The following is a 17,917-nucleotide window of genomic DNA, read 5'->3' as shown; positions in this document are numbered from 1 at the left end:
ATATGTATTATTGTGCGTGTATGTGCGCGTGTGCGTGCGCGCGTGGGTATGCGCTCGTATCTGTGTATAGAACCGACAAATTTGTTTAATATAATTTCTTATCGGATGATTCTCGGTCGAATTGTGTCTGCTTCTTACGAAACCCAAATCTCGAATACGAAAATTCAACTAGAAAATGTTCTTGGTATTTAGCACAGCTATGGGTTATTTGAAATCCTTTGTTTGCGGATGAAGAGATTGTTTCGGTAGATGTTGTCGTAAAGTGTTTGATGTCAGGAAAATAGTTTGCTTTCCGACTTTCGATTATACGTCTTATCGCTCTTTCCGCACTACCTTTTGTCTACCTTAAGTTGCGTCGTTTCAACCAGACAACAGACTACATAAAACCAGTATGAGAAAGATTGGAATCTTAATTAATATTCACTGCACTGTTTAATTCTGCAAGAGTCGTGTACTCGATTATATCTTATTCACGAATTCCCGATTCATGGAGGTCTCTGAGGGTAAAGTCTTTTATTTGCCTAACAATTTGTTAATCTTTATTTAAGATGAGCAGCTGATAAATAATATTGCAGAAACACAATTCAATATAGAAACAAGATATTTTCTGCATATGCTGTGAAGGATATGTATCTTGGAGTAATTAATATATTAATTAGACAGATTGCATTTTCAAACAGCAGGTTAAACAAAAACAGCGGAAAAATATTAAGAACTCTAAGTAAAAATATATTAAAATATAATGTTATAAACAAATACTGGATTCTTGGTTTATATTAGTCGAATTTATAAGTAATCAGTTCAATAAGTTTCGAGCTATTTGAATTTTAATTAAAGTTTGAAGTTTATTTACACTAGCTAAGCTTGTTAGAAATAATATTATTTAAAGATATTTTAATATCTAAACACCATTTGAATAATGAAAATAATTTTAATATAATTTTTATGTTTTATAAAATCTATTATATTCGATACTTTATTAAATTATACTAAATTGGAAATATTTTCATTTGAATAAAATTGTAATTTAAAAAATTTCAATTTATCTTACATTCATAAACATTTTATGAATTGAGTTAAAAAAAGTATAAATATTTTGAATGATTGGAGTGAAAATTTAATGTATCATAAGTTAGTATAATGGTTTAAAATATTTGCTTCGTTTAAATTTTTTACTTTAATACAATATTTTGCATACGATAATAACTGTTTTTTTTTTCTCTCTTTACATTAAATAAACATTGATATAATAATAATTTGTTTTTCGATTTTCAATCAATATAAACATTACAAAATGCCTTATAATCCAACGTATTATTTATAATATTCAATAACTTTCATTAAATTCATGTACACTCAAATTCGGAAGTGTTTGTACCATTTACATCCTACATATATTTTTAACATATTGTTTTATTGTTTAAATAAAATTTCAAGAATTTACACAAATGATGAGAAACTATGTAATATATATATATATATACATATATATATATATATATATATACATATGTATATATGGATTTATTTCATCCGCATATTAAAATCGCTTCTATGAGTATAATTGCATTTATACGGAAATTGTATAAATATTAACTACTGCTGATAATATATGGAAACAAAGTGTCAACTACAATCTAGTAATGTATGAATAGAGTGAACTTTTAAATTATTGTTGCTGTAAGAAATTCAACGGAGTAAATATTTCAATATTTGTTGTAATTAACAGGAAATAATTAAATTTCGTCATTTTTAAAGCATCGATTAATATATTAATGATAATAATAAATATAGTATTATTGGTGATAAAATTCAGCTATAAATATATTGTATGTGCCTTTTAATAAATATTAACAAAGGTTTGATATGTGTAAAAATAAATTTTTGTTATTTAGATATATTATTAAAATTTATGGATTTACTTATATAAATAAGCAGTTGAATAATATTAAAAGTAAGTATATTGCAAGCACAAGTATTAAATTTTAATGTGCCAAATCTCAATAGGATTGTGTCATAAAGCTTTTGCCAAAAGCTCCTTTTAAAGGAAAGAAACGCCAGGTAAACTATAGTTTCGACTTTAGAAATATTTTCGTTTATAACACAGGGACAATTTATTGTTTTAGCGTTGAGATTTATATTTCAATGTTACATATATTATACGATTCAATATTGTCTTTTATAAAGAAATTAATTTTGAGATGATATTTCATTGAGATTTAACATTGAATCTTTCGAATTGATCGTGCCAAAGTGACTTTAACAATCTATTTTCAATTATATTTCGTCAATAACAATTGGGATAGAATAATGCTGTTTAGATTTCCTTATTAACGACAAATACTTTACAATTGGATTATTTTGCAAGATTATTCCAATGTAATATAATAAAGAAAATTATCTCCGTATGCAAGCGTACTTGTATTGTATCAATAGAAGATAATATTGAGTGGCCATTTTTTAAATAAATTAACGTATCATAGACGCCAATCATTTATGAAAGTTTGATTGCATTGCTTACCCAATACGAAAATATTTTGAAACGATGTTGAATTTATCGAGCAAATTATTAAATATTCAATATAAAAAGTTGGATTAAAAATTAAGATAAATTAAAGATTTTATAACATATTTTTATTTAAGTTATAATTGTAAATTTAGACTGTCAAATGTTGAAAAAGTTAAAAAGAAAAATTTGTTAATTAAGAGAATAATTAAGGGAAATTTCTTAATATAATGATACGCTAGCTCATATCAGAAGTTACGACAACATAAATATATAAGGATCTGAATATATTTATATCGAGTATATCGAGCATTGAAAAAGTCGCTGTGCGCATAAAAATTATCGATATTGTCTCACCGGCCGTGCAAAGTCTTGGATCTTCATCGTAGCCTTCTCGACAGTCTGGTGCTCCGTCGCAAAGGTATTGTATTGAGATGCACGTATCGTCTTCCGGGCATTTAAAGGGCTTGTAAGGGTGACATGATTCGCCATCTAGAAAAAGTAGATGAGAAATCAACAAAATCTTGATTATAATATTAATTATTAATTATTAATTATTGATAATAAGCACAGTGGATAATGCGTTATTTATTTCTAATGGTTGGATCACGAGTGGAATTTTTAATGCAAATAGAGATGCAAATAGTCATGTGTAAATGTGGACGAATATAAGGACGAAGCGTCGAATTAATCGGTTTTCCAAGCTTACGTACAACAGTCTTTACTTGGGCTAATAACGATGATCAAATACCGTCAAATTTTCGATAAATACCTTTAATATATAATTTCGATACATTTATTATAAATTTAATATTATATATTCTGAATAAAATAGGGTAAAAATTTTATACTAAATTCACCAGAGCATTAAGTATTATATTATTATATTATATGAATTTCCTTTAATTTTACAATTTATGAAAATTGAGAGAGAGAGAGAGAGAGAGAGAGAGAGAGAGAGAAACATATACCAAAAACTAAGAAATGTTCTTATTATACTACTACGTTATTGCAAATTTACTTTGAAATTTGTGTATAAATATATTTTTACAATCTATTATATCTTCATTAGAGGAACAATATGTTGCAGTATCCGTACTATTTCGATACAAAAACTAAAGACATCGACTGCTTTTACTTTTTTATTTAAATTTGTTTGACATAATTTTTGATAATTTTTATTAAAAATCTTATATACATTTGGTTAAAATTTCGTGAAAATCAAATATTATTATTATTATTATTATTATTATTATTATTATTATTATTATTATTATTATTATTATTATTATTATTATTTTAAACATTTATTTCCTGAAACTTCTTTTATTTCAGAATTATACATGCCCCTTTTGCGCAAATTTAATATTAATTAAAAAGCTCAAACTTTTAAAGGAAGAAAGAGTCGCATTGTACTAGTAATTAATATAATTTTCTTTTAAATATTTATTATGCATTTATTTTTTTACGTCTACTCTTCAAAAGAATCATAAATGAAATATATAAATATTAATGAGCTGCTATGTATCAATTATAATAACGTGTGAATTTACCAATGCAATTAAAAGTTTTTTTACATTTTTACTGGAAGATATTATTAATGAGATGGTGAAGTAACTTTCTTCTTGTTAATTCTGAAATACATAATTAATTCGTACATTTACGTAGATACTGCCCTTATGATCGATCGATTAAAGCGGATTCGATATATTAAATCCATTGTCATTCGATTATTAATCACTGGTGCTTATCAATCTGCAATTCGTGACGGAATTATAGATCGCGTGGTAATGGTCGCCATCGGGCGGATCCTTAGCATCGATACGCATTCGAACGAGTATTTGGTAAGAAATTAAATACGTAGTGTTACGTTCGAGTCATTAAATATTGCGTAATGCTTATTTTCACGTGCGCGCGCGTCTAATGGTTAATGCGAGTGTGTAGGCATGTCAGGTCATATAGACTGTAAGCTTCGGTAGCGCCTATTATTACAAAATCCATAGCCTCGTTGTCCAGTATTGTCATCTGCTGCGACACCTATTACATTATTGTCTTACGTGACTTCCCAACTACAAAGATGCAAAGTCGATGAGTCAAAGAGGTAAGGTAAGAGGTAAGGCTGTAATGCATATCGGAGACGATTAAGATACTACGAGTGAGCGATATATTATTTGTTTGTATAAAATTTAGCCCGATAATCTTTAACGACGAGGAACTTTATATACATTGCATTTTTAGATAAGAAGCTTACGAGCGAGCGAACCCTTGTGCATGCGATGGGAGAGAAAAAAGTCAAGGCTCGATTAATTTCAACCGGAGGCTCGTTCGCCGCTGCCTTTAAGCGTTTCTCAACTGTCGGAAATTCGTGGGCGCGCGCGCATTTATGCATGCTTAAACATTACACATCGTTAATTTCGTTATATGCACGAATATCGTGTGTGCTTGTACTGTGACTCGCCCTAATATCTTTTTCATTGTTTCCGCTCCTATTCTATTCGGCTCTCCCGACTATCAATCTCCCAGCTGCCTCTGGTCATTCCACTTTCACAGAAAATAACTAGTTTAATTTTTAAATCCCCTTTCAATATCCAATACCCGACCACCTTATTTATTCGTAAAATATAGCCTTAAATAACCATTATTTAAGTCCAAGTACATTATTATCTTACTCTTTTCATGTAAACGTTCATTATTGTCGTTAAGATAAGTGGTTTGCTTACATGTATACATAATGAATGATATGGCGCCACTGGCCTGCATTACTTTCTCTTTGTAACCTAAATATTTCATTCGTAAATGGTAAATAATAAATAAGCGAATTAATAAAGCGAAACGAGAAAATTAAACGAAGCTCTGGTATTTGAATGTTGGAGCTCGCGTTGCTTAAAGTGCCGGCCATATGTTCTTTATAAACGGGATAAAGGAAAATATTATTTTCTTATCTTCCCATTGGCTGGTATAAGCGCTAAAGTGGCTAATAATGCAAAGTATCGCTATCCTCTTACATATTAAACTAGAGGTTGTGTCTACAACAATTACAACGCATTATAAACTGCCTTGGGGAAAAATGCTTAAATAAATAGTACAGTAAATTATAAGCGGAATTAATTATTTAGTTAAAATGTAATATCGCAGAGTAAGCTAGCGAGAATGAAAAATTTTCAACGATTCAAAATTATCCGCTCCCTTTACGGTTAGGTATACTCTATCTCGGGTTTTTTTTTTTTTTTTTTTTTTTTTTTTTTTTTTTATAATAACCTCAAGAAATTAGAAGTAACGAAGAATAAAAATACATACCCATACATAAGAGTAAAAATACAATATTTCATTTGAATTCTTAATGCACGAACATTTAATATAAACGTGAAATTATCATACAAAACAGTCACTCTAAATAATAATAATAATTATTACTATTATGAAATTTATTATTATATATTTCTGAAATGCACTTATAGGCTCGATAACATCGGCTTCACTCGTGCTACCATTGCACCCTGGTTTTAAGGGTACAGGTATACTCTATCTCGGGTTTTTTTTTTTTTTTTTTTTTTTTTTTTTTTTATACATATATACGCGTGCCTGTGTTCGTACTTTCAGTGCTCGCGGCTGTATGGGAGGGAGGAGAAGCCGCGTGCACTAGAAAAATCAGATACGCGAAGGCTGGGGAACATTTTATTCATGACACTTAGAGTTACTCAGGTTATATTTATGCTTCTCCGGGGAATGAGAGCCAGTCTTTCTTCTTTCTAATATTGAACATATTTGGCTAACATTATTATACGATTAAACATAACTAATAAGAAAGCATTCTTCAAAAGCAAATTGAAAAGAGTATAAGGCAGCGTTACATTTGACATTGTTGACCAATATGTATAAAAATAACAGCATACGGCAATCGATGAATAAAAATATCTATATTTGGTTATAAAGAAAGTGATAATATTAAGGGCGCTATTTGAAAGTTTACTCGACCTCTTTGAGAATTGCTTGAAGAATATGGCAAATAATCTAGCGATTCCTTTATCAAACCAATTATTATTTTTTACGCAATTCTTTATCCTCTTAAAGACTTAAAGAGAGTCAAAGAAAGGGACAGAGGTTATGTAAGTTCGAATAAGTGGCCGAGCGTCGATTTAGCCGTTCTATAATCCATAAAGTCCAGCTCTACTCGCGTTTTCCTCAACATGGAAAACAAAAATCAATACGTTTATGCTACTGTCACCTGTCCCCGAGTAAGAATTCTTTTAGAAAACTGCCAACAAAGTCACCGGTTATTGTTTCGTGCTTCTTTCAAAAATTTTATTTTTTTCATCCTTCTTCGAGGTCACCTTACAAAACTTTATATTTTCTTCAATTTAAGGAGTCAGTAGAGTCTGTATGTTCTTATCAATAACGGCTGCTGTCCATTTTCGTTATTTTATTGTCCATTCAACCTTTCGACAACCACACTTAATTATTCATTGTAATTATTTTCTTCAAGCTACAGATTTTATACATTAAATTCTTACTCGATATTGGCTTAAATCAATCAATATTTCTGTTGGTTCTGTTAAGCTTGAGATTTGTGGATACACGGATGTTTTACCATGTGTTTATGAATAATTGTTCTATTTATATTATCAATACACACACCCACACACATCGTCCGTGTATGTTTATAAACGTCCATCGCATTTTTACTCGCGTTATTTCCGTATCAGGAAGTAGTGCTAAATTCCATTTCCCTTCCATACGCATTAAATAATATATCTTGTTACATTATAGATCAGCAATCCTACTAAGTTATTATATTAAATTGTAGGGCTTTAAATAATAATTTTGTTCCAGGTAGTATACTATAATTTACACATCGGCTCTTTTTAATTAAAAAAATATTTTTTATTCTTGAAAATATAATATAATAATATTAAATTTATCCACCTTATATTTCTATCGCAGATGGAAAAGTATTCAAATTATGCGGAAAATTAGGTAAAAGTAAAATTCTTAATAAAAAAAGGAAGAGATTTAGGTTATATGAATTTATTGCCAAGGTAAAAGAGTTTTCATATGTAAAATTAATGAAATTTAAGTATGTTCGCTATTATTAAGGAAATATATATAAATAATATATGTATATATATATATTATGATAGTTCACATCTTATTTTTTATTCACAATTTCTGCTTAAGCAGAACATTAAAAAAATACATAAATTGTTGTTGTTGTTGTTGTTGTTGTTTTTAAAATAAATTTTATTTAGATAAATAAATGTAGGAATATATTAATATAATATTATGTTTGTATTTAATTAAGATCGTATAAGCGAAGATTAATATAACATCATATGCTTGCAATTATTATTTAAATTACAGCATTGCCGTGCTGATTTATTCATCATAATTTTTAGTAAAATGAACTCATAACTTTTTATAATTAGTTTTTTCAGTTTTATTTCTACTTAGAATTTATCATATATGTATGATATCAAAGATTTTTCACATTTTTATTACTTATTAATTTAGTATATTTTGTAGATCTTATATGGATTTTCCTCGGTTGGTAAATATATTTGTAATATATTTGATATTTAGTTTTCCTTAATGACGTTAACTGTTAATGCTCGTCAACGTTATTTTTTTTATTTATTTTTTTTTTTTTTTTTTTTTTTGTATAATGCGTAATAATTTTTCATACATAATCATTTATCTTAATTAACACGAGTTTGTATTATTAGAGTATACAATTTTTTTGTTAAACGAAATTTTCTAAATTTATCAATCTCGTTTATTAAGTTTGTTGTAACATTCAAATAATCATTTTTGGAAATATGTGTTACGTTCATGAATGAAAGTCGATAGTTATGGCTCAAACTTTCTTTCATTTAATTCGGAGCCTATTCTACTCCAAGTCACGAACAGATAGATAGAAATAGAAGAAAATATATACGTATATATATATATATATATATATATATATATACTTTTTTATATTTCTATCAGGAAGATGTAATTTTTATAACAGGAACATATGCTGCTATTGTAAGAGCCCATGGGTAATCTACACTATAGTGTTTTATAGAAATTGATTGCGTAGAAATACACGTAAGATGTTTTTGTATTACTTTGTAGTATTACAAAACGTAACATTTTAAAAATGATTTATATGTATTTATCAATTTATTAATAACATTTTTATGATAATATATAGTCTTGAATATTTAAATGGTATTTATTTTTAGTTGGGAAAAAAGGAGCTAATAAATTAATTTAGATTAATAATTAATAATTAATTATTTGAGTAATTAATCATAAAACAGTCGAATAGTCTCAATAACGATAGAGTAATTTAAAATCAAGCAATAAATTTATAAAAGAATTCTTTGAATAAATACAAGCATTTTAATAACTTGAAATCTTTTGAAACTATTCCAAACAGTTGAGTTTTTTATTCTAATGCATTTGCTGCAATTTTACCTGCTACAAATTAAAAATATAATCATATCAGATTATTGATAAAGTCATAAAATGTTCATTTCTACATGTAAATTCTTAAATACATCTATAAAAATTGACTTTAATTAACATCTTTATTTAGTCAATGGGATCATCCGATTCTCCTGATTTTACTAAATTGTACCGACAAAATAATGATCCATTAGCTGCCATATTGCACTACTGAAATTTTCGAGAAAAGCGTGCAGTAAATTATTCAACCAAATTCTTATACAAGAATAGTAGAAATTAAATTGTCGCGAGCAAAACAATTCAAATTCAATACAAATTCTGCTGAATGTGGAATAGAAAATTAATCCTGTTTAAACATCCTTCTCATTCGGCCCTGTGAGATCGTTCAATATTAGTAATAAAATAGTTTCGCATGCCTCTTTCGATCTATGTTTACATTGCTATTTTAACGATCAAAACATCAATTGCATATATATATATATATATATATATATATATGGAATAGTAACTATTATAATGTAATAATAATATAGCAGACATAATATAACTTTTACCTTTTACTTTGTATCTCTTGTTAATGTATATTGGTGCTATGTTTAGAAGACACAACAATTAATATTTCGAGTTCTAATCTAATAATATTTCTAGTTTATACTCTATATTTAATATTTATATTTATTTTCTAGAATAATCTCTGATTTATATAAAAACAAGTTACTCTAAAAATGTTTCGTGTTTTTTTTTTTTCAAAGCTCCAAAAAGTGAAGAAAGTGTAATTACTAATCCCTGTTATATCTTTGGTATGATAAATAAACAGCTCCAACTAATAATGCATTATTAATAACGAGTCTAATGAAATTCTAATTAATATTACAGGCGTGGGAAGAAACAAAATGTTGATTAGTTTAAATACGAATAGCATATCCACAAAATTATAAAACGCTTAGTCGTTGTTCTACTATACGAAAATCTATCGTTTGTTAAGTCTAATCACTAAAAAATGAAAGACAAATGATAATAACAATAATAATAATAATAGAATTTATACATATGCACATACACGAGGAGAAATATAAAAATAATCTTCATAATAAGAACAATGAGATAATAATTTTTCAAGTTGCAAAAGTGAAGTTAGGTCACAAATTATGTTATAGTAACTTCATAGTAATGAATAAGCTATAATAAATGGTGAATTTGATTATTACTTTTAGCACTTGGACAATTTTTTGAACAATTAATAGATTAATTGTTGAAATTAATGTGTCAAAGTGTTAGTAAATGATAGAGAAATATTGTCGAAAATGATATATATGTTTATCACGCGAAATGTTATCGATTAAAAGAATACCTATGCTTTTATTAATCAACGGTAATCCAATTATTATGTTAACTTTATTTTGACCGATAAGGTTTCATGGAATTGTCATGAAAATATGGTAAAGGATTTTGAAATCGTAATTATGATAATACAAAATTGTAGTTATTACCATATAAGTATTTATATGAGCGACGAGTTAATATTCATTTCAGCAAGTGAATGTTCGCAATGATTTTCGAACTCGAACAGTATCGCGTTTATTTGTCAACGGCACAGATCTTGGAGTTTGGAGATTCTAAAGATAGTGAAGGTCGACGAATGCCTTCAAGTAGACGAGAATAAAAATTTAAAGATATCTTTAACAAGATAACAAAAAGCTTTGATCCTTACCGTGGAGAGATTTTTCCATGTATTAATCAAGAAGAAGAGATCCGACATCACGACAATTACTGAAGATCAAGGGAAGGATAAATAAGTTGGTGTTCACGAGTTCAAAGGCACTCATCAGCACTGAGATACTTACGTATCGGCATTTGTAAGGATTATCTGATCTGATAAGCGAGAATTCACTGCAAATAGGGGATGAAAGTGCAGCTCAGCGTTGGATCTATACTCATGGAATTCAGTTGCTGCCAACAGGAGACATTACAATTCCAAAAGCCTTTTTCATAGTTTAGATATAAGCGTATATATTGTAACGTTACCTTAATTATTTCTGTTCTTATGAGGATGTTCTAAGTTTGGTTTATTAGTGCTTTAATTATATGTCGCATCGATTATAACTGCGATTACAGTTCAATTCCAAGTATTTTCTTGCTTGACCCTATTTACGACTTTCGCTTCCCGAGACTTATTGACCAACTTAAACCTCATTACTGCATGATGCTATGTGTAGGTGTGGGGATGGGTCTACACCAGGAAAAACCACGTGAGTTGAGCGACCAAAATGTATTTCTTGGGGTTATAAAGATAACGAGTCTTCAGGACCTGCAATGAATCAATCCGTCATTCACACTGTAACGGGTCTTGTGCACTATTACAGTATTAAAATCATAACTGCAAAATTTGTAGCAAAATATAATGATTATTTATTTATATTACGTATTTTATAAAATTTTTTTTTTTTTTTAATAAAATTATTGCTTTTATAATTTGTTGGTGTTTGTAGTGATAACGTGGATAATACACGTTCGTTCATTCATATGATGAATGCCTTATTTTGTCGGCGTTTTATTTCAATGATTAAGTAATTCTTCTATTTCAAAAAATCAAATTTTGCAGAATTATAAAATATTATTCGTTGAATTAAAAAACAACCATCGGATAATTGAGTCGACGGGGCATCGGTTAAAGTGGAATATCAATTTCAATCATTACGAGCCGATTTGCCAGGCTGACTTTATCTTCTAATGGAAATAGAACAACGAACTGTTATTTCTATTTTGAGAATTTCAAATTCGGTCAAGACAGCTAATAATGAACTTCAGCGGCTGTGAGCTTCACTCGAGTTTTCCTTTATTGCTTCTTTTTCGTCTTCGATCATTGCAAATGCTGATTTTCTGCAAACCAAGCGATACTTTATACATACAAAACTAAGCAAGAAAATAAATTGTATATGGATCGAGTTATGTGGTGCATTATAAAGTACAGCAAGTAAAATATACTAATAAGAAAAATATTTCCAAGGGTATTAAGAACAGTTGACGTTGGCTAGCTTTATCAGCGCACTTTGGATAAACGTAATAAATAAGCCTACACATCGTATCATAAATGATTTTAAAATAATTACAAAATCATATTAAAATAATTAATATATAAATATATACATTTCAGTCTATATATATAAATTTGAAAAAATTTTAATAGATTGCATTATATAGGAAAATTTTTTTAGTCGTATATATATATATATATATATATATATATATATATACACACATATTTAATTTACATTACAACGTTTTTAGCTACGATTTTATATTTTACTAATTTAATTTCAATTTAAAATTCCAAATAAAAAATTTTTATTTCAATTTGCTGCTATTTTATTACAAATTGGTCTATTTGATATAATCGAATTTATATGTTTACGGATGTACTAAGTACACGCAGAAAGTTGTTTATAATAAGATTAATAAAAAAAAATGTATGTGTATATATCTTATTTAAATTTCATATATAACATGTTTAACTAAAAGATATTAATTCGATATTTAAAATTTTATCTTTGATTGTTTACAAATGTATATATGTTTTTAATTGTAAATTCAATTTCAGCAAATACAAATATGTATAATAGCACGATGTAATGCACAATGTATAATAATATCATGATGATATTCTTAAATTAAAAATTGTTTGCTTGTTATTTCCAAGTAGTATTGTAATATTTGTTAACTTTTTAATGAAATGGTTAAATAAAGTGACGGAGAATTTATGTTTTAAGTAAAACCAATTAAAATATATTAAATTAGACAATTGGAATAGTAAAAAAAATTTTAAAAAAAAATTCGTTCTTTACAATTGATTTTTATTTTAATATTTTCTATTAGTATTATGAAATGTATTTATGTAAGGGAAGTACCGAAACGTGCCGTCCCTGCTTTAAAATTTTACCTAACAATTTCATGAGATATCATTTTTCAAGACTCATGTACACGCGCGAATTCACGCGATACTCATGTCAAGTATTACATTATCATGACGTGATGTATACTCTGTGCGCACGTATACTCTATGTACAATATGTGGAACGGCCTACCTCAAAGCTAATATTAGATAAATTATGTTGCTTACAAATTTTTAAACTTCAAGCCTTTATGAACAGTTGAATAAAAGTTTATTGACCCGAATGAAGAATGTAAATATGCCAGCCATTTAAAGTTACGATAGTGCGCGAATTTATTAGTTTTACGCGATCGCATCTATATTCCATTGTTTATTATTGCATTCGCTTTACGGATATTGTGGAAGCTAAAAGGCATTAAATTCGAGCATTAATAAAGGTTGAGGATGACAATATTAAGTAACCTGATTTAAGGATCAGGTCATACGTATTTGCACGGTATTATTTTAAACGTAAAAATGAGTTATTATCACATTATCGTTCAATAATTAATTGATAGGTAAAATCCGATTTAATGAATATACATTTGCCCGTATAATATCATATAGATGATGCAATAATTATGGTAGATGTGTTTTATCATATGAGATGCCAAAGTATAATTGTTAACAAATTCTTTGGCTGTTAATGTTTGACGCAAATATATATGCATATACATATATATATATATACATATATATATATATATATATATATATATATATATATATATATATTTAGTTTTTATAATAATCATTTTTTAAGTATTTTTTTGGAAGTACACGTAATATCTTATTAAAAATTTACAATTTTTTATTTATATAGATGGGTATGATTGTAAATGAATACGTATATTACTGTTGCAGTTTTATAGAACAATTTGAAAATGAATATATTGTAATTTAAACAAACTCGTTATACATCAGCTTTACTTGCAACAAAACTTTTAAATTTTAATACGCAAATTTTAATGCCGAATGAGGTATTATGTGTAAATTTCATCAATAAAGAAGCGTATATTGCTGAAAATTTAACAAAATAGCAAAAGTTCTTAAGCACTTGTTTATGATCGATTTAATGCCATCAAATTTATTGTATCGCGAATGCCTTAACTGCAAAATTATAATGATTTTGATTAAAATTGGACGAAAAAAACTATAACAATTTCGTGAAACAATTTAGCTTTTAAACTCGATTGATTATCTATAATTTATCGACGCGTGATTAGATTTTATTAAATCTTAATATTTAATAAATACCACTAGATTAAATATCCTTTTTTCCCTACTTTTGTCACTAATCCTTAAAGAGCTTTTAGCGATAAGACACGCAATCTTTCGTTTCACAATAGTCGGCTTTAATATTTCATTTTAAAATAATTGCTTATAGGACATATGCAAATAAATGATTGTTTTATTTTATATTTACATATATTGGGCTGCTATTCTTTTAATGAATAGACGAGTGTAATTCAAATTATCTTATTAAGTATTTGTGCTTTAAATTGAATTTACATGAAAATAAAGTTTTTGTAATAAATCATTTTTTTCTCATTTATATAAATTGTTTTAAAAAGTATTCACATTATTAGATTATACAATACGAATCGTCATAAAAGATATATAATTTATATTTGTTTTGACAATAAATTAAAAATATAAATTTCATATAGCAAATAAAAAAAATATAATAAATTTTAAACGTATTTCCGATTATGCTACTTATAATGCTATAATAAAACATAATTTTTTTTTTAATAAATAGTGCCGATAGCTATTTATGATAATTGTAAATTTGCTAAAACTTGTAAAATTTGTACAAGCAGCATTGAAACTGAATAAAACATAGAAATAATTTGTTGAACAACAGTATTGATAAATAAAAATAGTCCATCCAATTACAAATGCTTTAGTTTAAATTCAAGGGAAGCCAGTCGTCATTTGTATTCACAAATATTCTCATATTGACAAGAAACTGTAAGAGTTAAAAAAAGTTTTTCATCTGATTTACAACGTAACATTTAAGCATTATAATTTGTAAATTGAATTCTCTTGGTGCACGCGTATAGAAAGCTTCATGAGTATAAAAAATTCTATTCACGTATCAATCGAATCGATACATAAACTTTTGTTTTGTGTTAACTGATAAATCAATGAATTATTAACATTATTTTCGTATTTATCAATATTACTTTTAAATGCTAAATATTATTTTATAAAATTTCTAACCAATACATAGTAACAGCTGCTTATTTTAAATCTACTATTATCTTTTCATTAATAAAATAAAATAAAATATATGACTTAATCGAGTTATGTTACGTACTTCGAAATACGAAAACTGTAAAAGCAAAGTTGAAAATTGATTGTGAAATTGTATTTACAAATAAAAAATAATTTATTTCGTGTTTTATTTTTTATAAAATTCGCATGAATTTGATAATTAATTATAACAGATATAGTGTATGCGATAAGAAAAATATATTTTATAATCAAATCTTATTCTAGTTTATGAATTTTTATAATTTATAATTGCATTGTAATGTTATTATTATTGCCTAAATAATTCGAAATAATTTTGAATGAAAGAATAATATTAGTTATTCTTAAAAAAAAAAAGTGTTTAAAATATTTTGAATAGTAATTTCAAAATGCTGCTATTCTATTCTTAACACCTAAAATTGATAGTAATTATGAATATTAAAAACTTTATTCCATTATTCATGGCTTAACCCATTAATAGATATTTTCATTCTCGATAATTAATAAATGAATACTATATTTCCAATGAAATAATTTATAAATATTATGTTTCTGACTCTCCCATCAAATCTAATTGTCAGTCGGAAATATAAATCAATCCAATTTAAAAATTAGAGAAACTATGATCTTTATAAATTCTGGTTTATTCTATTAGAACAGTGTAATGTTCGTTGGTTCAATATTTTTTATAATTAATCATACAAATTTAACATAAATGAATAACGATAGGTTAAACAAATGTCATGGACTTTATTTAAGTGTGGAGTGTTAAATTTTTGGAGCCACTGTTGCGAAAAAAGTACAGATAGGAGTATCGAGAGATTTAATTGGGCTACGATTGATTATGAAAACGTAAAATACTAATACACGTATATTGTTATTGTTATGTGATTGCTAAATATACTTCATGAATTTTTAAGTATTTCTTAAATTATAATGCGAATGCACTAATTGCACTATTTAAATTAATTATAGATAGCTTCTAGATACAATTCTATATTTAAATAATTAATATGTGTTTGGAATTAAAATAAATGCTTATCATTTATTATATATTATGTATTAAAATTAATGCTGAAATTAATTTAAAAGGTAACAATTGTTCATTTCAACTAACAATTAATTTTAATATATATTTGTTATGAGGCCATTAGAACCGCAGTTTGATTTACATTTGAATTATATGATTTTTGGCAAATAATGTTTAAAATATATTCTAAAACAGTATCTATTGAAAGACATTTTTATTAAATTATTTAAATTCAGAAGTAAGATAGTAGAAAACGTAGTATTCAAATTGTAATGACCTATCAATGACAAACTTTTTTGTCTTTCTTATACTTATATTTATTATATAATTAGTTAAAGTTAGCGAACTGAGACTTATTAATTTTTATGTACTTTTATAAACTTATTTAAGAACAAAATTAACGAAGTATTTATTATACTTTTCTATGACAAAAGACTGATGAATACAACAGAATTAAATCTAATATGCAACATTTATTTATCTATCCTCTATATATCACATTATTTATAAATATAAATATAATTTTATAATTATTTAGCATTTTTATAACAATTATTAACTACTTTTAGCTATTTAATTCGATCGTAATTTGCTTTTTTATTTTTCAAATCATGGATAGATTAAGTGGAAATAAAATTAAAATTTTTATCGTACACTATTTTCATCTAATAGTCATTAGAATTTAATATATGTTAAAAGTATAAAAGAATTTTATTCATTGAACATAAATAAAATACTATAAAATTTTTTATTATTCCTTCTTAATTGGTATTTATTTTGAAGGGATTTTTCAATATTCAAATTGAAGTTTCTAATTGTGAAATTTCTATATCATCAAATACTTTTTTAATATTTTTTAGTATCATTAATTTTCATTATTTATTTATTTATATTTTTTAAAGTTTATATTAGATTTTTTCTTCACATTCGATGATGTAATAACAAGAACTATTATAACAAATGACATCGTTCACTACTATTTCATTTTTAATACTGAAAAAAAGTTGTAAAATTAATGTAGCGAGGGAAAGTATATGTAGCATTTTACTTGAAATTATTTAGAAATTAGAATTTACACATTTCATCATTGACTAAAAGCATATGATAATTCGCGGTGTACTAATCATCCTGGAAATTTCATTTGTAGATTAATTAAAAATAATTGTCACTTTATAATATATGAAAGTAACAATGGATAATAAATAATGATTTGCATTGATAATTAGAGTGCGAAATAGTTTGACATAACTTTTATTATTTAACTTAAATGAATTTTTCCAATAGCAATGATTGTAAATCATCCAACGGTTACTATTTTTTATATTCATTCCTAAATTAAGTGAATTTTTTTTATTCCATCGGCCTATAGTGTTATGAAAATGCATTAAACTTAAAAATTATAACTGAAATTATCCTTCGAATTGAAACAATCATTTATATTTTAATAATGTTAAGTCATTTACATATATATATATATATATATATATATATGTATAGGAGAAAAATAGGCTACTTCAGTAGTAAAGTAGTCAGATATTATTCTGTTCATACTAAACTACAAATTGAGCAAGTAAGTTACTTTAATAAAAGCAATCATAGATATTAATGCATAATATGGGAACTTTATTTATAATATGAACAGTTTGTTTATTACCACCATTAAATAGAGAATTCTATGTAAATTTATTTCTTATTATCCAAAAACTTTTTCTTTACTAGTAAAAAATACAGAACTGAAAATAAA

The 17,917-nt window shown here is 26.2% G+C and overlaps 1 protein-coding gene across 1 annotated transcript in view; it reads right to left on the bottom strand.

Annotated features, from left to right (window-relative positions):
• Positions 1-17,917, bottom strand: part of LOC105367899 (prohormone-4) — a 69,592-nt gene that overhangs the window by 23,767 nt on the left and 27,908 nt on the right. Inside the window, exon 2 of the mRNA XM_011506746.1 lies at positions 2,864-2,998. Coding sequence (XP_011505048.1) covers positions 2,864-2,998 — 135 coding nt within the window. The remainder of the gene's footprint in view (positions 1-2,863; positions 2,999-17,917) is intronic.

This window comes from Ceratosolen solmsi, unplaced genomic scaffold, assembly GCF_000503995.2.
Source record: "Ceratosolen solmsi marchali unplaced genomic scaffold, CerSol_1.0 scaffold6, whole genome shotgun sequence".
NCBI classification, from domain to species: domain Eukaryota; kingdom Metazoa; phylum Arthropoda; class Insecta; order Hymenoptera; family Agaonidae; genus Ceratosolen; species Ceratosolen solmsi.
This window is presented reverse-complemented; position numbering and strand designations above follow the sequence as displayed.